Source organism: Rhipicephalus microplus, unplaced genomic scaffold (assembly GCF_043290135.1).
Source record: "Rhipicephalus microplus isolate Deutch F79 unplaced genomic scaffold, USDA_Rmic scaffold_48, whole genome shotgun sequence".
NCBI lineage: Eukaryota > Metazoa > Arthropoda > Arachnida > Ixodida > Ixodidae > Rhipicephalus > Rhipicephalus microplus.
This window is the reverse complement of record NW_027464621.1, coordinates 567033-594556: the sequence shown is the minus strand read 5'-3', so window position 1 is coordinate 594556 and position 27524 is coordinate 567033. Positions and strand designations below refer to the sequence as shown.

At 44.8% G+C, this 27524-nt stretch overlaps 2 protein-coding genes across 4 annotated transcripts in view; one reads left to right on the top strand and one right to left on the bottom strand.

Annotated features, from left to right (window-relative positions):
* Positions 1 to 26659, top strand: part of Snrk (SNF related kinase) — a 153749-nt gene extending 127090 nt beyond the window's left edge. The window contains exons 3-5 of one of the 2 annotated variants that reach the window (XM_037428719.2): positions 4885 to 5094; positions 7185 to 7331; positions 24015 to 26659. In XM_037428719.2, the coding sequence (XP_037284616.1) occupies positions 4885 to 5094; positions 7185 to 7331; positions 24015 to 25158 (1501 nt within the window). In that variant the 3' untranslated portion in view covers positions 25159 to 26659. Of the gene's footprint in view, positions 1 to 4884; positions 5095 to 7184; positions 7332 to 17543; positions 19825 to 24014 lie in introns of those variants that run through there. The other variant, XM_075884799.1, reaches the window with a different exon arrangement.
* Positions 26646 to 27524, bottom strand: part of LOC119177277 (nuclear receptor coactivator 5) — a 284872-nt gene continuing 283993 nt past the window's right edge. For both annotated transcript variants that reach the window (XR_012889295.1, XM_075884802.1), the window contains one exon: positions 26646 to 26805. Coding sequence is in view for 1 of the 2 variants with exons in the window: in XM_075884802.1 (XP_075740917.1) it covers positions 26758 to 26805 (48 nt within the window). In the remaining variant the exon portion in view is untranslated. The remainder of the gene's footprint in view (positions 26806 to 27524) is intronic.

The following is a 27524-nucleotide window of genomic DNA, read 5'->3' as shown; positions in this document are numbered from 1 at the left end:
CAACACCAAACGCAGTACAGCCCGTTGCAAAGGCGCGGCGGGAAAGTAAATAGGCTTATCCACGCCACGGGCATAAAGGTACTACACTGGGTATCACGAGCACGTCTCCGCGGTAAAGGTGATTTACGGAGACACCGGGACCAAGGCCCGGTTGCTCGAGCGAGGGCGAAGGCGCTTGCGTTGGCTTCAGAGGGAGACGGGTCGGCGTAGCTAGGCCACGCACTAGGACATCGTACCACCCTTCAACCGTGCATATGCAGTGGGGCAACAAAAGGTGAGCGTTTGCCTCGGGCGCGAGGCGCCTTCAGCGAAGTCCGACGAGCCCCGAGCGACGGGGGTTAACGGACAGAAAGATTGCGTGGCTCACCATCTGTACGCCCAGAGGGTATCTCTCTGCCCGTTCCCGACGCAGCGCGCGAAAACCTCTCGGGAGACTCCGCGCGCGGCGCCACAGTCAACATCTGCTACCGGGTGAGGGGGTTAAACGTCACTCCGCTCTCCCAGTGCGGCAGACAGCAAAGGAGGGCAGACATGTCGGGACATGAGAACTCAATTCCCACAAATTATGTAAACAGCGTCACACGACAGAGGCAATGTGTAGACGAAAGCTAGGAAACATTCAACAAACCTAGTCACGTGCTTCTTTCCACTGGCGAATTGCGACTCTTCCTTGGGATTCGTAAGCTTGAAAGGCATTGAGGGAAAGTGTATGGGAGGCAGCAAGGGAAGTTAATGTAAAACAACGCAGCATACATACAGTAGGCTCCCATTAAACAGAACCTGAAGGGATCACGGAAATGTGTTCCATTTAACAGAAGTTTCGTTTACTCAGAGATGAACACTGGTGCCGAGTGCAAGTATGTGAAACCAATTTTTTGAGTGGCAGTCGTTCCGTTTAAGCGACAGTTCTGTTTAAAAGATTTTTGTTTACCGAGAGTCTACTGTACTTGGAGGGCACACTCACGCACATACACGCAAATGCACTGTCGAGCTTTAAAAAACATTAGGGAGGCAATTTGTTCAGTTATAGAATGAGTCTTTGTAGCACCTCTGTGAAGAGCACACAATCTACATGAGTAAAACAGGTTATTTGCGAAATTTGGTTCTAGTAACAATAATTAGTTTCTACTAAAGCATTCCTTAGCCTCTATTTTGGTGCGTGCTCTACTTTTATGTCTGTTGCTTCTTTATATCACACGGCATATGTGGCTTTTGAACCACAATACTACTCACGTCTGGGAATTCATGCATATTTGTCTTGGCCATGATTTCAGCTTGGCTTGAAGACCTGGTTAGGCTAGCACTGCCATTAGCAGAGGCTTGCCGGGCTATATAATACCTACTGGGCTATGTCATACCCATTGGTGATGCAACCGCAAACGTCCTCAGTTACACACTAATCGCTGGTAGCTCGCATTTAAAGGGTGGCATTGGGTAACTTCAGCTTAAAGTTCTCATTTCAGTTTCTTCAGATGGTGTTATTAAACATGCGATTATTTCTTAGCGTCACATCCATTGAAGTGTACATAAAGAAAGGTAAAATGCCGGCATCCATGATTCATTTATGGAATCGAGGAAGCTGTTGCGGACTGACAGACTTCTTCTTGTCACCACATATTGAAATGTCAGCACTTTAAACGCTACCGCCAGCTTTCATTACAAGCATTTGAGGACTTTCATCGCACTTCAATTGCCATAGCCCAGAGAAATAAAACACCAACATGGATGTGCTCATTTTTGGGGTGCTATCACCCCCTGTAAAGTTGTTTGTGCCTCGGTCTCGTAGATAGGCTGCATTTAGGGTTAACAATCATCGAGCGGTAGGTGATGCGGTGCTCGCGTGGGTTCACCATCATCGTTAAAATTAGCGCGGTAGTGCCAGCACTGACGCCCAGCGGTGAGGTTAGGTAGCCACAAAGAAAAGGTTGGGGAGTCTTCTTGGTGCGTGGCAGCTGGTGTGGATGTTCGTCTCCTGACGGTGTCCCACGGGATGCGGCAACCGCGGGCTGTCTTTTGTGGGTATTTCACGGCGAGTCGAACATCGGCGGTGCTGCCTTCGCATTACTTTATATTAAGTGTGTTGGAATATTGTATAACGTTGTTTAGCATATTGATCACTAGTGATGTATTTCATTTGACTGGTAATATTGCCGATGTAAAAGTAGTTAAATGTACATGAGGTTTGGTTTGGTTCTACTGCGTCTGCTGTGTTTGTTCCGAGGGCGAGCTCTCATTTCGAGACCCCACACTGTCTTGTTAAAAGAAGAAAGAAATAAAGAAAGAAAATTTTGCAGAACGGCTCTATTCTTGTGATGTTGTTAGTCGTCAAAGCAAGGTGCACAAAATACACTAGTAGTCGTTATTCTTTTTTGTTGAAAAGTATATTTTAGAGATGTGCAAATTAGGCAGTGACACAAATCAATAGTAAATACAGCAGTCCAGGTCAGATCAGATGGGATCAAATCGAGTCCAATCACACCCTAAACGGCCTGGGCTATAGCCATTATACTGAATTGGAATATACCCTAGTGGCGTAACCAGCCAGGCTTCCATGTCTTCTTTTTACAGATTCCGCAAGACTGTGCCACTTCTGTGTTTCCTAGCAGCTTTAGCTGGGTTGTCGCACCACGCCGCCGGGCTCCTTCAAGCTTGCAGCTGCTGTTAATTTTAAAAGGGCCTTGCAACACTTTTTGAGATTGGTCAGAAAATGCTGCCTATAGGTTGTAGAGACTCCGAGAACATGCGAGTTGAATATTGCTACGTGCCAGTGCACGGAGTTGAAGGAGACAAAGCAGATAGACTGGCGTGAGCTAATCTGTGTGGCTGGCGCTGCTCGCCTAACAGGCTGAAAATACATGGGTGACTACCCCTCTGAGTCGGTCTCCTTCTCGTAACAATATTACAGCGCAACACGCGGCCTGGAATTCACAATAAATTATAAAAGTCAGCAAAAAATGCTTTCTCTTTTCTCATCAAATGACGCAGGAAGCTAAAAAATCACCCTTAGAAGGCCATCTATCAGTCATTGGCTGTTATAAATATGGCGCACTCGGTCATTATAGGGATCATCGCAAGAGGCCGCGACTTGTCCACGGGTACGCGCACGATTACACCAAAAAAGTTGTGTATTCGAAGAAAAAAAAAAGAAAAAGTGGTCAAGGTCACAAGGCGCGCGTGAAGTATTTTCTTTGCCCATGCCATCCCTCCCTCTATAGCTTTCAGTGCTTTCGTCGAGACGAGAGCGGAGAGAATGCGATAAATCTTTGTAACTCCGCTCATGCTGAACAGATTTTTTAAATTTTTGCGGTGTTGAATTCGTGAGGCAACGAGCTCTTTTAAATCCATTCCATGATTACTTAAAGTGTTTCAGGGTCCCTTTAATGTGTGTGTACTTCGTGGTTCTTCCAAAAGTGAAACAGCCAACTTGCTCACTGCCTGGCTGAGGGGTTTTATTTTGGCCAAATATACATATTTTTTCATATTAATCGTACACACTCAGAATGTACGCACTCGAAACATTCCGAGTCCATGTGGCATATTTGTTTTCTTATGTATAAGGGAGCACCTGATTTTTTTTTTCTTCACCAGTGACCACAGTGGTGGCTGCATGATTAGAGCATCAACTTCCAATGCGGGAGGTGCCGGGTTCGATTCCCAATGCCGACCGGGAACCCACCAGTTTTTCCCAATGGGTAGAGGAATACACTGACCTAGTGCTCAGTTGTTTCTGGGTGCTCATCTCAAAAAGTAGCCCCATAAGGTTCTCCGAAGACCCCTGGGCAGAAGTTAACCCACCACAGCTTTGGAGAAATAGTTGAGCCTCCACTGCTACTGTGGGTGGCAGAGAATTGCAGCACCCGGTACCTACTGGTTAAATAGGTACAAGTGCACTTCCAGCCTGGTCCTCGGCAGAACGATGTTACAGTCCCTTGGGAAGGCACCCACCTCGTAAATTGGTGGCATGGAACCACCAGATCTGAAATTAAGGTCATCCTCTTTTGTTTCTAGTTTACAGGTGCTTTCAAGCAGATGTGACGGTCTTGGAATTTACTTTTAATCATCATGGAAAATCTAGAAAAGTCAGGGAATTGGGAAAAATTAAATTGGTAGACACCCTGATGTACTCCCTGTGTTTTTTCCATTTAAATGTTTCCAAGCTTAAACCTTTTGGTCACTTTTCTAACATAGAATTTCAACAGCGTATGTCTCTACTGCCTTTCTTGCAATTTTATTATGATCCTTTTGAAGTTGCAGTTACCCTTTCGATTCATTGCCCGTCTAGCTGCACAAGTCAACCTCTCCATCACAAACTACGATTCATCTTGGTTCATTTCTTTTTTTTCAACCTCACGGGGCTGGAACTATTTGTGCACTATTGCCATGCACCACTCTCGTCCACATAAATTCAAGACTGCTATCGAATCACTCTTTCACTACAGATAAACGTCATCCTCATGTAAAATACCTCAACTAGGACCTCTAGGTATAAATCTAATTGCATTCATTACTGTGCTCCCATATCTCATTATACTTCTATAGGAAAATGACTATTTTCATTTTTAGACTATGTACTATCTGTAATGATATAGAAGTTGCAATTTTATTTCACACTATTACAAAGGACATCGCTCACAGGTGATTAGCTGGTCCAGATGTGCAACAATGTTTTTAAGACCAACGTCTTTTTGTTTTCTTTTTTTAAATATCAAATCAGTTTTTTGAATAAAAAAAAAAGAATTTGATAGTGACTTACTTGTGTTACTGTTCAGAAGAACACATGTCTAAGCAGGCAGCACTCCTGTGTGTTGCGTACGTTTTCATGCTTTTGAGTGTCTGTTTATATTGCATCTTACTGTTATGTTATAATGATCTTTTTTTTTTCAGAATGATAGCTCGCATGCTTATCCGCGATCCGGACAAGCGTGCAAGCTTGGAGGAAATTGCTGCTGACCCATGGCTCGCTACAGGCGATGCCCCACAGCCTGCTGACCACCTGCCTCTTATCCACAGGGAGCATCTATCCGAAGAGGACCACTCACACATAATACAGAAAATGGTTAACGGCTGCATTGCAAGCAAGGATGAGATTCTTGAGTAAGTAATAAATTAACCTCCATCCTTGTAAGGGTTTCAATATGAACAGTGCATAATTAGAGAACGCTCGTCTTTTTGCTCTTTTTTGTGTTTTGTGTCTGTTCACAAGAATACCATTTCAAAATGGAATACCAACTAGTCTGGTCCAAACATTTTGCTGCTTCATGCTAGAACAACTCTTTGGTTACAATTTGTTGCATTAAGATAGAAAATGCCATCTTGTATACATTGTGCTTACTCAGCCACAAGTACTAGTTATGTGAGAGGCAAAGCTATTTCTCTGTAAGATGACAAGCATTGTGGTACTGATTATACTTGATTTAGTTATTAGCCTCTCAGTAATACAGAGTTTTAATAAAAATCCTATGACATTTGAGGCTCCTGTCATTTTCACACACAAACTTCAAAGCTTAACAAAACTTGAAATTTGGCAAGATGGTGGATAGTTGACGAGGATTTTGAGCGCAAAAAAACACATGCAAAAGTCTTATACTCTCTGGCGAATGTGTTTTTATGCTCTCAATTTTCATCAAACTCTTAAATCGAGGTGAAAATACTTTGCCACAGCTGAAATTACACTGTTAGAATGAACAAAAGCTCAGTAGTTAAAGTAATACTATATCTTGACGGCAGTTATTAGTATTAGAACGTTGTAGGGCACGACAATTCATATCATAACCATTTTTTGAATACCATAAAAGTTGCGCTTGATTGGAAATACTCATCGAATTTCAAGAGCAATATAAAAACTTGCAGAACGCAACCACGCTATTAACTTTCCATGATAAGGAAGTGACAGAATTTGAATGAAGTGCATTGTAGCGATATTTTTTCTGAAAAGCGGCAAATCATCTTACTGCTAGGTGATTACTGAACTTGGATTTGGTGTGTGGTGGTTCTCTGTTCCTTTCAAGTTATGCACAATAAAATTCCAATAGCCATACGGCAGACTGTCATTAAACAGAACCTTAAGGGATAAGTAAAAAATGTGCTCCGTTTAACAGAAGTTCCATTTACTGAAAGATGAACAGGAGTGTAGAATTCAAGTATGAAACCATTAATATTAGAATCAGTTGTTCCACTTAAGCAGCAGTTTCATTTAAGAGATTTTTGTTTACTGAGAGTCGACTGTATTTTCTTTTTATGTGAAGCATTAAACACAAGGGCAGACATCGCAGTGCCTCTTCTTGCAGACAGGCAAAATAATTTCTCACATCTGTTGATCGCTTAAGAATACAGTAGATAAGCACTGCACATCACCCTAAAAGTGAGTTTTCTCCTTGTGTATTTCAAAATGCTTGCTCATATTTCTTATCAGATACTGCTTTGATGCACCTAGATTCTAAATTCGCAGCTCCTTGTCACGTCTAGTTGGTTGGTATGTGGGGTTTAACGTCCCAAAACCACTATATGATTATGAGAGACGCCGTAGTGGAGGGCTCCGGAATTGTCACGTCTAGTTCTAGTATTAAGTCAATGAGAGGCAATGTTTTTGTGCACCAAGCGCGGTTAGTTTCGATGTCGCCCTTAAAATTTGGTGATGAATATCTCAAACGATGCGCAACTTTTGTAATAAATAAAAATGGGTATCTCCTAAATTGGCACGTCCTGCAACTTTCTAATATAAACCAGTCCTCAAGTGGACAATGAAAATGTTAACAAGTTTTCTTTAATTAGTCACTTCAATGTCACTTTAGTTCTAGTGAAGTACTATTGCTGCCTCGACATAAAGTTCGTGTGCGAAAATGGCTAGAGGCTGACTGGCCTAGAACACTCATAAAAGTTTGTATTGTCCAAAGAAACTGCATTGTATAGATAGATTCTGTATGGAGAGATGAAAAGAGTGATTAGTGTTTATGTTCCTGCAATTACAACATAAAAATGCTAACTTACACTGTAAGACTGATTTGGGCGAGTTGGCTTTTAAAATAGTGCAAAAAGAGACAGGGTTAAAAAAAAAACACGTACACTAGACGAGCACTTGTCCAGTCTACTGCATCCTTTTTATTGTCGTCTTTCTGCTCTGTTGTTTTCCCATAAACTGCATTATTACAGCATTACTGTAATGATACGTGTGCTTTTATCTACAGAGCATTGGACCGAAACGAGTACAACTACATGACTGCTACATATTATCTTCTGGCTGAGCGTAAACTTCGTGCACAGCGCCAAGAAAAAGCTCAACAGCTCAACCGTACTTCTAGGGCAGATCTTTCTCCTATAGCAGTTACCCCTGGGTAAGTGTCATTCCATAGATCGATTTCTGGCAGAGTGAGATACTTGTTTGGCCATTAGCCTTAAAGGGAGATTCGGGTCGAAAAACGTGAGTTGTCTTAAAGATTAACAAGATTTTATTTTCGCCTCTTTTGATAAGATTATTACCTCTACTTTTCTAAAAACAAAAAATAAAAATCTGTGTAAAAAAATCCATGTTGAGACTTGACTGGAAATGCTTTAAAAGTGAGTCTAAAGAGCACAAGGTGGCTGTTAAAAGGCCAAAAGTGTGCAGTCTTCGAGCACCTTGCCACTGATAATGCACCGCCGCTCGTCATTGTTGATCGCATGAGGCAAAGACCCGAGCCTCACTCTTCAAATAACAGCTGTTTCCCGTGCCTATGTGGCACAAAAAATAATAAAAATAAGCACGCTTTTGCTGTGTTTTTCTAGCGCCGCGACTGGCTCTTATATTATGTGGTACGGATCAGGAACTGCCACAGGTTGCTGCGCGCCTGTATGCGCTGCGAAGCCTACATGCGGAGTCCATGTCTTGGCAAGCAGTGCAGCTGCACAATGCTTTTCTTGTGTGCTTTTCTCCGTTCTGGATGAAGAAAGACATAGCGCGCACATGAAAGCTGTTGTGGTGGTGCCCTATGTAGGAATGGGCTACGAGCAGCTGGTCCGATTTGCGGCAGTTGTTGACTTTGAAAAGCCAATGGGTCAAAAGTCATTCACAGCCATCATCCGGAAAGTACGTGATGCGCCAGTGAATGACATCACTGCCACTCTTGCGAGAGCGAAGGAGTTCACAGTGGGGGAAGTTAGTGGGGACATTTTTGCTGTTACGTACGATGGTACGTGGCACAAACGCGGCCACAAAATGGCATAGGCACTGTTGTGTCCTTCGACAGTGGACTCAATTCAGATTTTGCAATCCTGTTGAACTTCTTTCTAGCTTGCAGTTGGAACAAGGCTCTGTCAGATAGAGTGGAAGAAGTTTGTTTGGCAAGTGTGTCATGGCCGTGTATGTGAACGAAATGTCTGTGAGGAGTCAACTCGAAAGGGCTGTGAGGGACAAACTTGTGGTGCTGGTGAATTTTAGTGGCAGTGGCCACTACAGCAAGGATAGTTGTTTGAAAACACAGATTTAGCTTTTTTTTTATGTGCCCCACCTTTTTCGGGTACTTCTGTTGCTTGGATCTGAAATTTTGCCCACATTTCTTTGAAAGTATGAAAAGTGCAATTATCTAGTTTAAATTTCAATATCTATATTACGTAAAGAATATTTTATGGTGAACTTTTACTAGGGTATCAGAAATATGGGCTTTTTCACGTCTATTATATATTTTTTATGTGCTTCCTAATTAGTTACTTGCTTTTTACACTTTATTTGAAACATCATGAACTATGAATGGTAAAACATCGTAGAAGTTTAGTGATGAAAATCAGCAAAAGGGTTAAGATTTTCACTTTGTCATGTTGCAGAGTTAAAAGTATGCAACTTGCAAAAAACTAATTATATTATTTGAAATCAGCATAAAAAGTTCGTTCTGTAAACAGCTGAAGTTTCATTGCTCTAGGGTGAATATTGAAAAACATGGTCCTTGTGTAGCATCTGTCCTTGATTATATATATTCAAACCCCTTGATAAGGGCAATGATGTAACAAACAAATTGCTATAAGAAACACTGGCGTGCCTGCAGTGAAGTAGGAATTGATTAGAGCACATGCATGACATTCTGCTTATAAGAGACACCTCTTATAAAAGATGAGAGTTGCTCCCTGGGGCATGTCTCTTATAAAGGGGTTCAACTGTAGTTATGTTTTTCATTTCTCAAGAATATTTTGCAGAAATGGATATGCCCGCACGTATAGGTACAACCCATACACTTAAACGGCTGTGTGGAGAAAATATATTATAGTATAATCCCGATTATATGAATCCAAAGGGAGCACACAATATATCGTATCATCTCGAATTCATAAGAACTAAAAACAAGTTGAAGATGATCATAAAGATGAGCGAAAACTTTATTGAAGTTAATCATCATGGAAAACCTGGAAAAGTGTGGAAATTTGGAATATCAGATTGGTAGACATCCTGTTACAGTGTTACAGGAGCGATAACAAAACTTGAGAAAGGAAAGTGGCAGTAAAAATGAATATAGCTCTCCGCTTTTAAGGGGGGACACGGGTTATGGAGACCAAAAAATTGCAAAAAAAACTAGTTTTTTTAATCGACAGCTACTAGTGCACTTATATCGTGAATTTCATGCCTATAATATCATTATTTTAGCTGCTAAGACCCTTTATACAGCGCTTTCTAGCTAAATCTTAGCCGAAATAGACGTTGAAATCGTATATTTTCCGTGACGCGCCCCTGCCCTTTCATGTGTGCCAGCTCAGCTCGCTTGGTCTCATTTGAGAGAGCCGTCTTTCACCTTCAAATTCCCACCAGAATGGGTCCAATTCAACCATTGGCAGCTTGTAAAATGAGCGGCAAAAAGAAGTATCAGAGCGCCTTCCTATTCGCTAGTTCGCGCACGTGACTTGAGCTTGCCTCTCTATTGGTGGAGGCTCCTGGCTTCGTCTGCTCCGGGTATTGAGGCGCGCGTCCATGCGCGCCATTTTGCCTCAGTGTCAGTGGAGAAGTTTCACGATGTCAAATCCTGAGCACGAATTCCGCACGCGGCACAAGTTTCGTGTGAAAAAGGTGCGAAGGACGCTAGTAGCGAATTTCAAGAAGTGCTCCGTGATACAGCAAAACCCCCGAGACGCTACACTCTTAACGTCCCACGGCGAAGTCGTCGACGCTACCACGAAAGGCCTAGCTACTGCATCAGTTGTCGCGGAACCTGTGCAAAGTCCGTCAACCGCGGAGCCTTCGAGCAGCGGTCGCGTGCGTCTAGATACTAGCTGTCGGCAGCAATCTGACTTGGAAGAAGAGCGAGCTAAAGCTGAAGATAAGTTATCGGAGTTGCCGTTCGCTGCAGCGACGGAGCGGAAACGGGCATTCGTGGTTGACAGTGCCGACGAAGCAGCTCGGCCGCCTGATGGAACCACGTTCACAATTATAGATTTGGACACAGTGAACAGCGCTTTGTTGGCATTTGCAAAGTGCAAGGCATGCAACGGAGAACTGCAGATTGTCCACGACGACCGGGAAATCGGACTCGCCGTGAAGTTGCGTTTTGTGTGTTCGACCTGTGAAGAGACTGTGTCGTTGTGGAGCTTGCCGCACGTATGTAGCGATGAATGCATGAAACCTTTTGCTGTGAATGTTTTGGCCACGTATGCCATGCAAGCAACGGGGAACAGACAGACCGTGCTGAATGATGTGTTCTAGTTGATGGGCATCAGCAGTCGGGGTCTTCACACAAAAACGTAGCAACACTACGTGAAGACGAACTTGGCACCCGCGGCCGATCGTGCTGCACGCAATTTGACGAGCGACTGCGCGCGGTCGGTTCGCGAACTTTGCGCCGAACTTAATATAGGCCACATGGGAAACATCGTGGTGTCGTTTTATGGGTCATGGATGACTCGCGGACATTCATCGCATATCGGTCTCGGCACCATCATAGAATTGTTCAGCGGGCTGGTGCTTGACTTCGTTGTTTTTGAGCAACTTTTGTACTGGATGCCAATCGGGCCCAAAGGAAGGTGACCCTTCTTATGCAGCGTGGAAGGAAGATCACCAGTGTCAGACAAACAGTGACAAGAAGGCTGGGAAAATGGAGGTTGAGGCTGCCCTCATCCTCTTCAGGTGGTCCCTGGAATGGCACAATCTGCGCTACACCACGGTGCTTTGCGACGGGGACAGCCGCAGTTACCTTGCGCTACAAGAAGATAAGGTTTATGGGTATATTCCAGTGGAAAAAGAGGACTGCATTAATCATGTCCAAAAGCGTATGGGCACTCCTTTGTGCAACATGATTGCGAAACACAGAGGCCCTGGCCTTGAGAGTCTTGGGGAGACCTTGGGGTCTGCTTGACAGGAGACCTGATCTCCAAGCTCACCAATTATTATGGGTAGGCTCTGAAGACATACATTGGTGATGTTGATGCTATGTACACAGCAGTGATGGCCAGTTATCATTACATCACGTCGAATGATGATGTGGCAAACCACACTCTGTGCCCACCTGGTCCAAATTCCTGGTGCAAGCAAAATGCGGCAAAGTCCAAAGGGAAGCCCATTCTCAAACATCGTCGAAAGCTGCCTCCACATGTCTGCCAAGCCTCACTTCCCATTTATGAGCGCTTGTCAGACAGAAAGCTGTTGCAACAAAAAACAATGAATGCCTGCATTCAATGATCTGGCACCAAAGGAGCAACATGCTTCGCTATTCACGGTGGAGGCAGATGTGGCAGAAGCAGTGCTTAATTAAGTTCAATGCAGGCATTAAAAAGGCATCAGAAGACATTATGAAAGAGCTGAGCCTAAACACCAGCTGGCAAAGCCGCAGACGCATGGCTGAAAAGGATCGACGGCGCACGGCAGCATCAGTCAAGAAGCAACAAGCAACAGAGAACATGCACCAGTCCCTGAAAAAACGCCACACAGGGACTCATAGTCAAAAGGACTACATGCCTGGTGCATACTGAGCATTTTCAAGTGCAGTTATGTAAATGAATGAGTTTTATTTCTTTTTCTCAGTTTTCTGAAAACATGCTATTTGGTGACTTTACCAGTTTGTCATGTTGATATCTTGCAATCTAGAACAGCAGGAGAAATAATTTTTTCATTAACGTAAAGCCCAATCTGTGTATTACAAAGCGCTGAGAGCAGAATTTCCATTTGCTGCCCATATAAGTTTAGAAGGTATTAAATTTCTTTGTATGTGATAGCCATGACTTCTCAACTTTCATAATCTGCAGAATCACTAGTTTTTCTTTAATTTGAAATCTGCTTGCAGCATTGCACTTATTGCTAATTGCACTGTCTAGCTATGCAATAATATTTACTTTTTGATAAGCACTTTCTTTTCTGTTGTCTCTGAAAAAATAGAGTGGCATCATTGTGTATCCAGTAAATTAATTGACCTACAATGAAAAATTTTGCATATTTGAAATCAGCAGGAGAAGCTACATAAGCATGTATATTTTCATCATGTTTGGTCCACAAATACAGAAAATATCTCCACACACCATGTCCCCCCATAACAGGCCTCTCACCAGGCCCCATACCGAATTTTCGTTTGACAGTGGAAGTTGTTGGGTGTCCGATGAGGAACCTTTTGCCACAAAAATTTTTCGAATCGGTTCATCACGAGCGGAGAAAACGGGTTTTTTGAAGCGGTGCAAAATTAGGATGAGAGGGGAGCTCGAAACTGTTGCTGCTCCTCCACGTAGCCTTTGCAAGCCAAATCTCTTCCCCACCTTTTCTGGCATCTGACCATGAGGTGACGTGCGCATGGCGTGCCCAAACAAGTCCAAACCCCGAGCACGCGAGCAGCGTTGCTTTGTTGACCAGCGTTATTTTGTGGTCTTCTGCCTGTTTCTGCAAGATGGTTTGGAAATGCTGGCTAGGACGCGGTAGAGTAGATGAGCACAATCAACGCCTTTTAGAAAAATTATGCCTGGAATGTGAGCCGCAAACGCACCGCCCTACCCTCGAATTTTACCCTCCCCCTTTGATACGGAGGCAAACGTCTGTGGCGGTCGCCCCCTGCGAACACAGCAGTGCTCTCGCAGTTGCCTCCGAGCAGCTGTGATGTCACGTGACAGAGAGGTACAGTAATGTCACGTGATGAAACGGTTTGGAGGCGAGCAGTCCCACATGGCGGACCGTCGCAACACACGGTAGAAGGCATGGCCTCCAAGATTTCGTGCTGGCAGCAAGCTCTCAATTGAAGAGAGAGTCACGTTTCAGGCATAGTTTTTCTAGGAGGCATCGGCACAATGAGTGCGTGAACGCGTAGGAGCGTTCCACAGCGGTTGTCTGCTCAATGCACTGACCGCGGGGACACAAACGCATGCGAAACGCTGGCACATTAGCCTCGCATGTCGTAGCGATTCACGGGAAAAAATGAAAGAAAAACGTGCACAATTTTTTATTGCATCTGATTATTCATTTCAAGTTCTATTATTCTCCTAAAGCAACAAATACATAAACTATGCATGTTGCGTTAAATACTTTTTGCCATGTGACGTGGTATACTGTTGACAACGTCAGAGCAGAGTCGGCCACGTAGAGGACCAACGTCATTGCATTGATGTGTACGTTTGGCCATTCATACGCCCTTTGTCATGCCCTCATTCTCTAGGCGTGCGCCGGCAGAAGGGAGGAGGAGTAGCATTCATCTTGAAATTTGACCCATTTCCGCGGCGCGTAGCGTTGCAAATATTGGCAGACATGAACATGAACGCCTCGTCTACGCATTGCGCTTGTCAGCTCAAAATTGTCAAACCTGGTGAGTGGCCCTTTAAGCCGGTGAATGCATGGGGCCTGCTCGAGTAGAGTAACATAGCACACACCGTAGCAAAGGGTTGCCGGTTCGAATCTCTAGTCGAGTGTTTTGGATATTTTTGTGCCTTATTTATATTAATACAGTATGAGCCGGGCCATGTTTTGGGGACAGAGGTAGAGGAAGAGGAAGTTACTTGGTTCAGCCTATGTTCGCCATCATCGCCGATCGCCGCCTGATCTCTCCTGTAAATAAACATAGTTAAACTCAATCTAACCGTAACAGTTTTATGGTGGAGGTGCTGGGTACCTAACCAAGCAAGACGGTTCTGCAACAACCTGAGCTACGCCGAAGCCGCCGCATTGCTGGGCTACCCCCGTTACCGCTGGTGGTCGAGATGTTTCACGATGAAGACGGAACCCTGAACCCTGCAGCTGACGGCACTGCACCACCAGTTCCAGCGACACCTTTACTACCGACCTCAGCCGCGGCTGGTCTTTGGCAGCGTCAGCATCTGGTAGAGCCCCGTCCTTTCAGGGGCAAATCTAGCGAAGACGTGGATGAGTGGATCAAACATTACAAGCGGGTGAGCAACTACTACTCTTAGGACGCGGCAACTCAGTTGACTAACGTGGTGTTCTTCTTGAAGGACACGGCGCTCACATGGTACGAGAACCATGAGGACGCCCTGACAATGTGGGAACGCTTCGTGTCCGAAATCAAGGAGTGTTTCGGGGACACCGTGGCAAAGAAGAAACAAGCCGAACAAACGCTGCTGCAAAGAGCCCAGGTCCCAGGCGAAACGTGCACGATGTACATCGAGGCGATCCTGAAACTATGCAAGACAGCTAATTCTTGCATGTCCGAGGAGGACAAAGTCAGCCACATGTTGAAGGGCATCGCAGAGAATGTTTATCATTTTCTTATCAGCAAAGACAGCATTGGTACAGTAGCCGATGTCATAGGCACTGTCGCACATTCGAGACGCTGAAGATGAGGCGCATTGCTCCTAAATTTGGTCGATTACCTAATGTGACCACGGTAGCGAGTGTTGACAACTACGCACCTTTTGATCTTGCGTCTACAATACGCGAGATCGTGCGTGAAGAACTCAGTCGACACACTCGTGCGACGCCTTGTGAAACTACACCCTTGCCGGTTCCAGACCAGCATCAGCATCTTGTTTCCATTGCTGCAGCAGGCATCGAGGAGTATGACTATGTTTCTGGCACACCACCGAGGCCGTAGCGCAGTCACTACCAAGACACCATGCACCAGCGCCGCTTCAGTTACCCTCAACAGCTGGCCGCCGACTATCAGAACCTGAACGAATACGCGCCTGTGTCACCACGCACTCGCGATGCTTTCCAAAATGCATATCGTCAACCTCCTGTGTGCTACAGCTGTGGTGCTCCAGGACACATTGCTAAGTTCTGCCGTCGGCAGAGAGAGATGACATCGAGATACGAGCCATTGTCAAGACCTCCTCGCGGTGGCCACAATTATTGTGACGAACCTTGGTCATCCACGTATCCCAATAGCACCCTATGACAAAGGAGCCGGCGTGGAACTTCCCCGCGCTTCTGACCGTAGCTTGACACCTCCGCCTGGCCGAACGCATCGCTCTCCTTCATCTCTATGGCGGCGGTCACCACCACTACCGCTGGGAAACTAGCCGGCGCGGCCGATGGAGGTGAGGTCACACAACAGGATTCACCTCATATACCTCTGCCAGTTACGATGGACAAAAATCGGATATGTGTATCAATAGACGGATTGTGTGCGACGGCTTTAGTGGATACTGGTGACACAGTTTCTGTTATGAGCAGTTCGTTTAAAGATAGCTTAGGCCACAAAGTTATGTTTTCCTATCAGGATTCTGGTAGATTTTGTGGCGTGGGCGGGGACATACTTCAACCCGTAGGAGTATGTGCCGTCAACGTATTGTTGGCGGGAAAAACATTCCCAACTGAGTTCCTGATTCTGAAACAGTGCACACATGATGTTATTCTCGGCATTGACTTCCTCCAAGAGTGTTATGCTTTTGTCGAATGCGGTACGGGTAAAATTTCTGTTAGTGGTGGCGATGCCCTTTCCGCCTTAGTTGAGCAGCAGCTGCCTCCGGAAGACTTACCGATTGTTTCCAAAGAGCTGACATTACCACCATGGTTTAGGAGTTCAGTAGCCGTATCTACTCCAATAGCTGCAGTATCAGTCTTTGATGCCGTCGTTCAACCTCTCATAGTTCAGTGTGCAAAGAAGGATGTAATAGTGCCTCATTCGATTATTTCAATTACTAATGGCTGTGCGTTTTTGTGGGCACTTAATTCTTCGTCTGCGCCGATTATCCTTCCTCGAGGAATGAAGCTCGCACTGTTTCATGGTGTCACGGAAAATTCTATTGTCACCATTAACGACGAGGAAAGTGAGAAACGCGTGGGCACCTCTAAACGGAGTACCTTCGCCGAGTCCCACATTTTGAGCATGGTTAGCAAGACGCTACGGTCACATGAACAAAAACAATTGGTCCAACTATTACAACGACATGGGTCAGTGTTTGACTTCGGCGAAAAGGGTAAGCGACTGTCTTTACCATGCTCTCGACCACAGCATGCCATCGACACAGGCTTTGCTCATCCGGTTCGGCAAAAGCCTTACAGGGTGTCGTCGTCCGAGCGGAAATTTATACCTGAACAAGTTCAGGACATGTTGCAGAAGGGCGTTGTTAAAGAGTCGTGCAGCCCTTGAGCAGCACCTGTGATTTTGGTTCGCAAGAAAGACGGTTCCTGGAGGTTTTGCGTTGGTTATAGACGATTTAATTCCTCGACTAAAAAGGATGTATATACACTGCCTCGAATCGACGACGTAATTGACTGTCTAAATTCTGCTTTATACTTTTCTTCACTTGATCTACGATCAGGATATTGGCAGATCCCCATAAACCCTGCTGACAGAAAAAACGGCATTTGTAACACTGGATGGACTATATCAGTTCAATATGATGCCATTTGGGCTATGCAATGCCCACGCAACTTTTAAAAAATTTATGGACTCGATTCTTTGCGGACTGAAATGGGAGATCTGTTTGTGCTATCTGGACGACGTCATTTTTGGCCGCACATTCGAAGAACATAACGTTCATTTGAGCCTCGTTCTGGACTGTGTGGACGACGTCATTTTTGGCCGCACATTCGAAGAACATAACGTTCCTTTGAGCCTCGTTCTGGACTGTGTGGGAAAGGCTGGCTTGGTCTTGAACTCCAAGAAGTGTCGGTTTAGTGAACGGCAAGCCTTGATCCTTGGCCATTTGGTAGACAAAGATGGGGTCAGGCCTGACCCCCGGAAAATTGAAGCGGTCAGCGCCTTTAAGCCACCTACGCCTGTAAAAGAACTTCACAGCTTTCTCGGGTTATGTTATTATTTTCGACGCTTTGTGCCTAAATTTGCGGACATCATGTACCCATTGACCAGCCTCTTGCGAAAAGACAGTGCAGTCGATTGGACATCTGAATGTGACGCTGCGTTCTGTCAACTCATATTTCTGCTGATATCAGAGCCCATTCTCCGTAATTTTGACCCATCTGCTCTTACGGAAGTACACAGCGACGCAAGTGGTATTGGCATCGGAGGCGTTCTTGTTCAGCGTCATAATGACAGAGAGCATGTCGTTGCCTATACAAGTCATTCCCTCAGCAAGGCTGAAAAAAATTACACTGTGACCGAACAAGAATGCTTGGCAGCCGTATTTGCTATTCAGAAGTTTCGTTGTTACCTGTATGGGTGTCCTTTCACGATTGTAACAGACCATCATTCTCTATGCAGGCTCATTACTCTCCGAGACCCTTCTGGACACCTTGCACGCTCGGCTCTACGCCTCCAGGAATTTGACTTTATTATTGCATACAAAAGTGGATGGCGTCATACCGACACCAATTGTCTTTCTCGCCTTCCATTGTCTACAACTGACGACAATACAGACACGTTCGACGTCTGCTTTGCAACTGTTCAATGCGCATTTCCTGATGTCACCACGTTCCAGCGGGAGCAGCGCAATGACTTGACTTTAGACTTTTTATTCGCCCCTGTCAGAAGCCCCAAGGGCAGTGGTCGCTTTTGTCTTCGCGATGGACTGTTGTACAAGATGAATTTCTCGGCAAATGGAGCGCAGTATTTCCTAGTGGTTCCCCAAAGCTTGCGGTACGACGTCCTCCATTTCATGCATGATGACCCGACGTCTGGCCATCTTGGATTCATCCGCACTTTTCATCGAACTCAAGACTGCTTCTACTGGCCTAAAATGGGACAATGTACGAAGCAATACGTCTCCAGTTGCGACAAATGCCAGCACCACAAACGTCCTACAAGCAGTCCGCATGGCCTCCTTCACCCTATAACGCCGCCCACAACACCTTTCGAACAAGTTGGTATCGACCTGCTAGGACCGTTTCCGTGGTCTTGCAACAACAACCGCTGGATCATAGTCTGCGTCGATCACCTTACCAGATATGCGGAAACTGCTGCGATACCATCTTCCACTGCGGATTCCGTCGCCTCTTTCCTGTTACGATCCATCGTTCTTCGCCATGGTCCACCTCGTGTCATCATCAGTGATCGCGGTCGCCAGTTCGTCGCCGACGCTGTAGAGGAATTGCTTCGTCTCTGCACTTCACAGTTTCGCCATTCAACGCCATATCATCCCCAGACGAATGGCCTTGTGGAACGCACAAATCACACGCTTACTAATATGCTGGCTATGTATGTATCCTCAAATCACAGGAACTGGGATGACATTTTACATTCATCACCTACGCTTATAATACAGCGAAGCACGAATCCATGGACTTCACTACGTTCTACCTACTCTACGCTCGACCATCGCGCAGCTGCCTCGATACAATACTTTTATTCGAGTTCCATACAGACGATTCAGTTGCTCCAACGCTGTGCCGACCTGAAGAAGCCCGCCGAATCGCCCATACTCACACACTGGCATCGCAAGATCGCTCCAAGGAGAGGTATGATCAACGCCACGACACCGTTTCATTCGAAAAAGGGGACCTCATGTGGTTGTGGACCCCTCAGCGGAAACGTGGCTTATGCCAGAAACCTTTAGCACACTATGTTGGTCCTTTCGTTATCGTAAATCGCCTGAGTGACTTGACCTACGTGGTGGCACGCTTGACATCAGCTGGTCGTCGGTCAAGCCAAACACAGTTGGTGCATGTAGCCCGTCTCAAGCAGTTCCATCCCACACTACGCCAATGATTCGGCTCGCCCAGCGGGTTTTGTCTGTGAACCGGGGAAAAATACGGTATGAGCCGGGCCATGTTTTGGGGACAAAAGTAGAGGAAGAGGAAGTTACTTGGTTCGGCCTATGTTCGCCATCATCGCCGATCGTCGCCCGATCTCTCCTGTAAATAAACACAGTTAAACTCAATCTAACCGTAACAATATATATACATTACATATACACTTCTGGCACATCACGTCAAGAGCAAAAGTTCACTAAGAGTGCCCATGTAATTGCTATCACAATAAAGTTAAAACAGACAGTAGCACATGGTTCAGTTATGACTTGACTGCTGAGGCATTGTGCGGTAGACAGCGAAAAGCTACTAAAATATTGTCGAAGGTGAAGAAAACACTTATGTGAAAAAAGTGAAATGAGCGAACCAAACATTAACATGCTTTCATTTATATTCAATGCTGTATGCAGCTGACGCATTACACATGAGCCATTTATATGGACGTCTTAGAGCCACTAGTCAAGTTTCGCTGTCATGCCATTTTCTAGTGGTGTTACTGTTAAAAAGAACCTAAAAGGGCTATAAAGTCTTCCAGTCATCAAGTGTTTTGCCAATACATGCTATGATAAGGAAGTCACAGGGGCTAGAACATCCGCCCCTTCAGCCTGTTTTAAATTTTCTTGTGGCCTCGCCACCCTTTTCAGTCATAAGAACGGGAATGGCATAGCCCATTGTCGTCCGCCCATTTTGGCAATGTGACACGACGTCAGTGATATACGACATCATCCTGACATAAGCATGTGTCGTAGCGGCGTGAGGAGGAAGAGCGGTTCGAGAAGCACCGCTTAGTAGCGGTAATGTATGGAGACATCTCTTTATCTCAGAAGGGGGGGGGGGGGGGGGGCTTTCGTTTTGGCAATACCACTTCTCTCGGTTGTCTCAGGCACTACAAAATGGCAGAGGGCAGTTTAGGAATATACCAACTGCATGGCCAAAACTGCATTTCCGCAGGGCCAAAGTGCCATTTCATAGAGCAAAGGGCCAGTTGACGAGCTCAGTGGTTGTAATGTCACTCATCCGCAAGCCTGCGTCACTGTGCGTACGAGGAAGATTGGTCAGGCGAAGGAAATAGGCGCAAGAATTGTTATTCAAACTGGGGGTCTGTGTGGCGTGCAGGGCTGCAATATTTGGAAAATGTGATTTCCATCGTATACTGTACGAATTGGCGAACTTGTTTACTGCCCTTTAACTCTTTTCGGCCGGGTGGTCACCCCAGGTAACCACCTATTCTTCATTTTTTTCCTCTTGAAACACTTGAGCCCCGCATGTCGAATTTCGAATGACGTATATTTTAAAGCTTTTGGCTATCTGACAGAGATGGTGCTACATCGTTTGGACTTCAATGTGACATGTTATGTTTACTTTTGTCAGGCTGCTGTCATACTAAAGGCATGCTAGGCGGTAGAACCGAGATGGTTTTATGGATATAAAAGTATATATCGTTCTTATTACGTTGATAGTGCAGGTGCGCATATTGTATGAATAGCTGCTAAGGACTAAAATGAAGAGCTGTACTTTCACTGAAAGTGACCAGTAGACCCTTACTGTCCACCTCATATTTTTTAAACTAAATCTGCCAATTTTTTGTTTCTTGCGAGAAAATAATTGACTGCAAAATATTTCGCCATTTTTTCAATAAAACTGTTTGCAGCCAAAAGTAGAGTTCTGTACAAGAAAGAGTTAATGGAATGAATAAATGTTTCATTGCCTGCTGCATCGACAGCACTAATGAAACCAAAGGCAGCGTTTTATTTTAGTGACTTCGTTTTAATGAGATTACACTATACTATTATTTGCCATACCTATGATCACTGCATATCTATGCATCAATTTTTACACAATTCATTAATGTTCACAGCTGCAAAAAAATATATATATAAGCCCGCATCAAGCAGAGGTCGACGAACTCACTTAGACGCACATCTAGCCACGAGTCTGAATAAGTAATATTTTGGAGAGTATCAGTCCGAGTGAGTCTAGTTCAGGAAAATTTTGGTGAGTCCAAAACGCAGATATATTTCTTAAGTGAGTTCCACCTTTTATTTTTTATTTTTTTGCCATCCTAGGGCTCTATCTACTCATTTTGAGCATAAGCATTACCTGGATTCACTTTTATACTCTCGTCCGCTCACATTTATTTCAGCATACACCGTTTCAGCATTTATTGATCAGAGGTGTTAATTATATGGGGGGTGTGCCTTGACCCCCCCGCCCCCTCAACCAACTCTCTTAGGAAGTGCTTGATAAATATATCCAGAGTCCTATAATACTTTTACTGGTCATGAAGCTTCGCCGTAAATATATGAGAGAGCTTTGTGCGCTGTGAGCGGAGGTTGCGTGGCGGCGTTGCATCACTGCGCGGAGCATCGCGCTGATCGAAGGGAGGTGGCTGTTGGTGCCACTATGGGGTCAATGCATGATATCGTGGTGTGCCATCGCGTAGTTTTTCACCGTGTGATTACTAATGTGCCTATACTCGGGGACAACTTTCTGTGGGTGTGAAGGGAAGGCTGCGGAGGCAAAGTGGGCATGTGCCACCGCTCTAGAATATAGTGCCGCAAATGCGTCCGTGTTTTCCGCGTGGAAGTAATAAAAACAACAACACTATTTTGTACTAGATGCTGTTTATAAAGAGACGCTGCACGCGCTGAGGAGATACCATTATTTATTGTTGCTTTCTGAAGAGTCATTTTGTGTATTTTGCGTGTCTGAAAACGTTGCACCTTTTACGTGCACCTCGCAACCAAAATGGAGTTTTTGTCTTTAGGTGAGCACTCGTCGCCCTCCAGCTGTTCCGAAGGAGCTCGTGTCGAATTTCTCTCACAAATGGCTGTGTAAGCAGGCGTATAACATTGTGTGCAGTCAAATTACACGAACACGGCTGTCATTTGAAATGCAAGTTGATGTGGACTACATCATGGAAGAGTACAGGAGCAGTAGCTCCGCCCACATAGCCTTCCCTTCATTGCCATAAAAAGTTGTCCCCGAGTATAGTGTGCTGTGCCTGAAGATCGGGAAGGATACCGTATACCTGCTGGTTGTCGATACGGTTACAAAAGAAATGACGAAAAAGTCTCCTTGTTTTTGCTGCCTACAGTGATCGGCGGGAAAAGTGAAAGCGCGCAATGCCGCGACAAGAAACTGGTGGTTCACATTTGTTTCCCCGAATGTGCACGTGTGCGAAAAGCACTTCGATGAGAGTGACATCGTTCGCGTGGGCCAGTTGCTAATCAAAGGTGTTGTTGACAAGTCATCGCGCAACGTTCCAAAGCTTGCCGATGTTGTGCCAAGGTTTTCCAATTGCCTAACAGCTTATTTGTATAGTACAAAAAGATGCAGAGCTCGCCCACCTATCAAGCATCGACGGGAAGCTGGAGATTGTTTAGGCTGCATCGGACTGTGCATGAGCCCTCTTGATATAGCTGCAATGAATAATGACCCATTTATGGAAGGTAACCATACCGGCCGCCTCTTCCTCGTTCTATGCCGTACACAGAAGCCAAATGAGTGAAACACTCACCGTTTTCATTTATACAGGCACTAAGATGACCAAAAGTGTAGAGGTGATATGTCGAACAGGCGGAGCTACGTGCAGCTCCTCACAGCTTGAAAAAAATCAAAGCACCCATCCGATGCATGCAGCAGAGATTCAGCGCTACCAATAGATGTTTGCTAGGGTGATAGTGCAAAAGCGATTGCACTGCAATGCTGTAAAAAACTCGCACAAGCTGTAAAAGTGTGCAAAGTTAGTTTTCGATATCGATGCGTCACGAGCATGAGAAGATAACTTTTTTGCGTCACATGTTGATGCCCCCGGGGCGAAACGCAGTCAGTTGCTTTTCATGTTTGAGTAAGGCTTTCGTCTTTACAGTAAAAATAATAAAAGACACGAAAAACACAGCATAAGTAAGTTACATAGCAGAGCGAAGGACCGAGAAACTACATTGCATGGCCAACCAAACTTAGAACGCGCTACGGCACAATTGTGATAAATAAATGCAAAACAAAACGCGAAATTGAGGTAAATGTCATAAGAAATATTGCTTGATCCTCATCATTTGTTAAATTAAAAGCACTGATTCATTCTAAGTGGCCGTTGTTTTAATAAGTGCGAGGCAATTTTAAGGTATATATTTTCATATATAGAAACACCGAATGTATATATAGCCTGGAAGGTTGAATATGCACTGTTGAAAGCTGCAACCGCTGCACTTCCGCGGCACGTTAAGAACCACCAGAGTCGTTGAAGAACTCTATAAATTGTACACAAATGTTCCCTAGATGCTTCAGGAAAAAAAATATGCTTTTATAGCGGTAGCATATCTTACAGCGGAATCAGCATGCCGTTGGATTTCTAGCTTCAGGGCCTCAATCGATGCTAAATTTCACTGTATTAGAGCTTTCACAAATTTTTTCGAAGGTAACATCACTCTGAAGACGTATTCATCTTTCACGGCTACATTTAATAACGTTTCACAGCTTCAACGTGTGCCGTACAATTACAGTTCTATGGCCGCTCTGATGCCCCGCTGTGGGCGAGGGTGCCACTAGCGGTTGCTCCTGTCTCTATATCAAACTTTCGCCAAAGCTTCGTGACCAGTAAAGGTACTGAAGGGCTCTGATATGTTGTCTTTTTCAAGAAAAATGTTCTTACTCCTTTGCGACCACTCAACTCATATTCCAAAGTAGTAATATCAAAAGGCACCATGAAGAGCACCAATTAAGTGAGATATTCGTTTAAAGCACATTGACATAAACGAGTGGACTCACTGAAACTCAAATCGCGCCGTGAATCTGAGTCCGAGTGAGTCTGGTTGAAAAAAATTTCAGTTGAGTTCGAGTAAGTTTGGCTCGGCTCAGGAAAATTTGGTGAGCTCAAGTATGAGTGAGTTAAAATCACAGAATATATTTTATGCGTGAGTCTGAGTGAGCTCCACCACTTTTGCCGACATATGGCATCAAGCTCAATCCAGGTTTCTTTGTGCAGTGTGTCGTCGGCAGCACCATCACCTGCACAGGAACGCCCAAATGTAGCTCAAGTGCTGGGCTCCCCAGGTGGCCTGCCAAGTATTGCGCTGGATCCCTCTGTGGGCCATCCCCTTGCTTCATTGCTCAGTGTGTCGTCAGGCCCTCCTGAAGATGACTCATCCCTGGCTGTGCCAAGGTCCAGTCTGCCATTGGGGAGAAAGTGCAGCATAGTGCGTGAAGAAGATGACCTGTCTTCACTTGCTCCTTCCCACTCGCCGCCCATCCGAGGTGCTGTTTTTTCAGAGGAAAATGAGTCATTGGAGTCAGATGAACGAGCTGTGCGGCCTGTTCTTTCCCTGCCCACAGCCCCCAGTGCACCCTCTCCTCCAATGCCTGATGGTGCTCCCCAACGACAATCACCCACTGTGCGGCTGCGCTGCATTCCAGGCCGGCGCCTCCATGCAGTCAAGAGCTCCCCTCAGCTGCTGGGTGGTGCAGGTGACATTCGTGTGTGGTCAGGAGTGAACAAGCTACGTGTGCATGTAGCTGGTCGCAATCGAACGACAAGCTGCAGTAGCTCTGATGACGAGGAAGGTGACAAACGCCGCCATGCTCCCACAGCAAAAGGTGACACACCACTCCAGGGAAGCCCATCGGGCAGTGTCCTTCCATCACCACATGCTCATGATGAGGGCTACTCGGCCGACAGCACCGATAGCTTGGACATTCTACCAGATCCAGCTCCACGGCTCACTAACTCTGTGTCTTGTGGTGACTTAACAATAGAAGAATCTCCTGCGTCTAAAATTGATGAAGGTGCATCGTCATCAGCTGTCCAGTGTGCCGATGTAGTCCTTGTAGAAGAAATGATATCTGCTGACACTCCACGAATCTCTAATAGCTTCAGCCTTGCTGCAGGATTAAGCTGCCTTGGGCGTAAGTCCAGTCGTGATGAGATGCAAAGCAGCCGGTCACGCCTTGGAAGCAGCCTTGCCAAGCTAGTCCCCAACGGAAGCCGAAATAGTGCCTCCAACAATCCAGGGGCAGGAGCTCTAAAGCCCCAATTGGACATCAACCAGAATGGATTCCGAAAAGGCCGCAGCAAAAGTCAGTCTGGGGTAGTAGATGTGAAACTCGCGTCCAAGTGCTGCACACTTTGTTGAAAAGAGATGCTTCCGTGACAATCTCCCAGAACCGAGAATACTCAGAGCCATCCTACAGTAGGTGGATCACATTCCTGGGGGGACCATGCCACACTTGTTTCTTCCATATTTGGCTGTTGTTACCCGTTGGATGCCTACAAATGGCAGAGACGCTCACAGGCATTACTTAGCATATACTTCCTTTGAGGGGGACAAAAAAAAAGTTTCATCGGCACATCTGATAGCTATGACTTATTAAGTTGTGAAGGCATAGGCTAGAAAATTATTTTATTTCTGGAGAGGCTATAGTGCAATCAGTATTGCATACCAGAAGCACCACCAAAGTTTTAGGAGTTTTGCATGATTTATTCAAAAATATGAGCACTGCTTCTTTCAAATGACTACCATTCAATTTTCTTCGCATTGCATTTTCATGGCACTACGGTTGAAAAATGGCAGCTAGAAACTAATTCATTGATTAATCTTGTATTTCTCATGGAAAAGTATTAACACTTCCTGGTCATGTATTTTAATGTTAGTGCACTTTCACTTGTCACTGTATTCATCACATAATCGTGTCTTCTGTGAGGCTTGCTTTGGAATGGAATGTGTAGCTCCTTTAAGCTTTCCACACAGTCCAAAATATGGCATACACAGAGAAGAGGATGCCCTATGAACAGCACAACAAAGTAAACTCATGGTCAAAACCAAGCAAGTTGTTAGTACAAAAAGCTGTCCTCTTTCCTTCTTTACTCACTGTAACCTTCGTGACGCTGTACACCAAAGTTGTAGGCATAGTGGTGGAAGTTCAAAGGTGTTTGTCACATTCCTTATGCATACAGACACATGAAAGTTTGTGTGTGGGCTTCTGTTGTGCAAAGAAACTGTACCTATTGTGTAAAGCTGTTTACAAGTTGTGGTCGCAGTGCAGGCACTGTCTTTTTGTTTGTTTGTTTGTTTGAGGTGTCAGTAGGCACAGCTTGAAAGGCTTGGCCACATCACTAGTGGTTTTAGAGCTTGTTTATAAGAAAGAAGTGGTTTGGATGAGGACTGCAAAGCCAATGTGAAAGTGTGCCACTGCACGTTTCCCCTAATGGAGAATTCGAGTGGTCATCTTTGCCGGTGTGGTTTCTGCTCGTGCATTTAAAATGAACATGGGTTGACCCAAAAGTGGCTTGTGCTTAGTTTCATGAAGGGCGCAACACAAGTGCTTGTATATACTAGGTTGTCAAAGGCAAGCTTACCTCTGTGCACTCCCCAACCCATCCCACTCTGTGTGGTGTAAAGTCGTGCATCTTGTGTGTTATTAGACCCATGTCATGTAACAAGGAGTGTGTGAAATAGGCACTGTGCTCTGGTGTTTCAATTGTTTTTGTCTTATAGGTATATTGTGCGTGCAGGTGCCTGTCTCGTACAACCAACACAACACGCACACAAAAACAAGAACACAACTTTAGCAATAATTGTGAAAAATGTAAATGTAGAGTTGTTTTAGTAAAAACAAAAGCTTGTTAACAAACAATACTTGGTCTTTATTTCATAACCTTGGAACACTATATACCAAGCTTATAATACTATGCCTCTTGAAACATCTGAAACACATTCCTGGACAGTGCAGAATTATGATATGCCCAACTTCTTCAGTGACTGCTGGGCCTCTTCGGACACCTGCAAGAGGAAGTATTAAAATAAAATCTAATGTCAAGTGACATAACTTGGTCACACCTCACAAGAAGTAAAATACCAAGTTTTAAAGCAACCTTTTTAGCAGCCACATACAGGTGGGTGCGATGGGCAATGCTAGTGTAGAAGCTAACAGTCATGCATGAATTGTTATGCTGCAAAAGAAAAAAAATGCAAAGGTAAAAATGTATAATCTATTCAGTCAGTGCAAAATTAAAGTTTATTATTTGTTATGATAAACAGATACAGACTTCTATAAAAGGATAAGTGGTACACACAGTTACTAAGTATGCTTTGTTAAATTGGTTAAAAATAAAATACCTGTGCAGGTAACTTGGATGGTGTGGACACAGATTAATGTCGGAAATTGTCAAAGGCACATGATACTGGGAAAACAAAAGCACACAGCTTATGCTCTTCTACAGCTTTGTGCAAGTGCTTGCACAATTCAGCGAACTATTCAACATCGACTTTGCTAGTGGCAACACAAATGTAACTGCTTGCCAGAAAAGCTTGCCGCTATCTATGCCTTCAGACCGAGTGCATCCACTACACACTGCTTTCCTTATACGGTAAATTAACAGTAATTCCAAAAATTCCAAATATACAGCTTTTATTAAATTTCTAAAGTAGTATTGGGCAAAATAGAAGAAGCACAAGTATAATAATTTCTCAAAGAAAAAGCTTCACATTATTTATGTTCA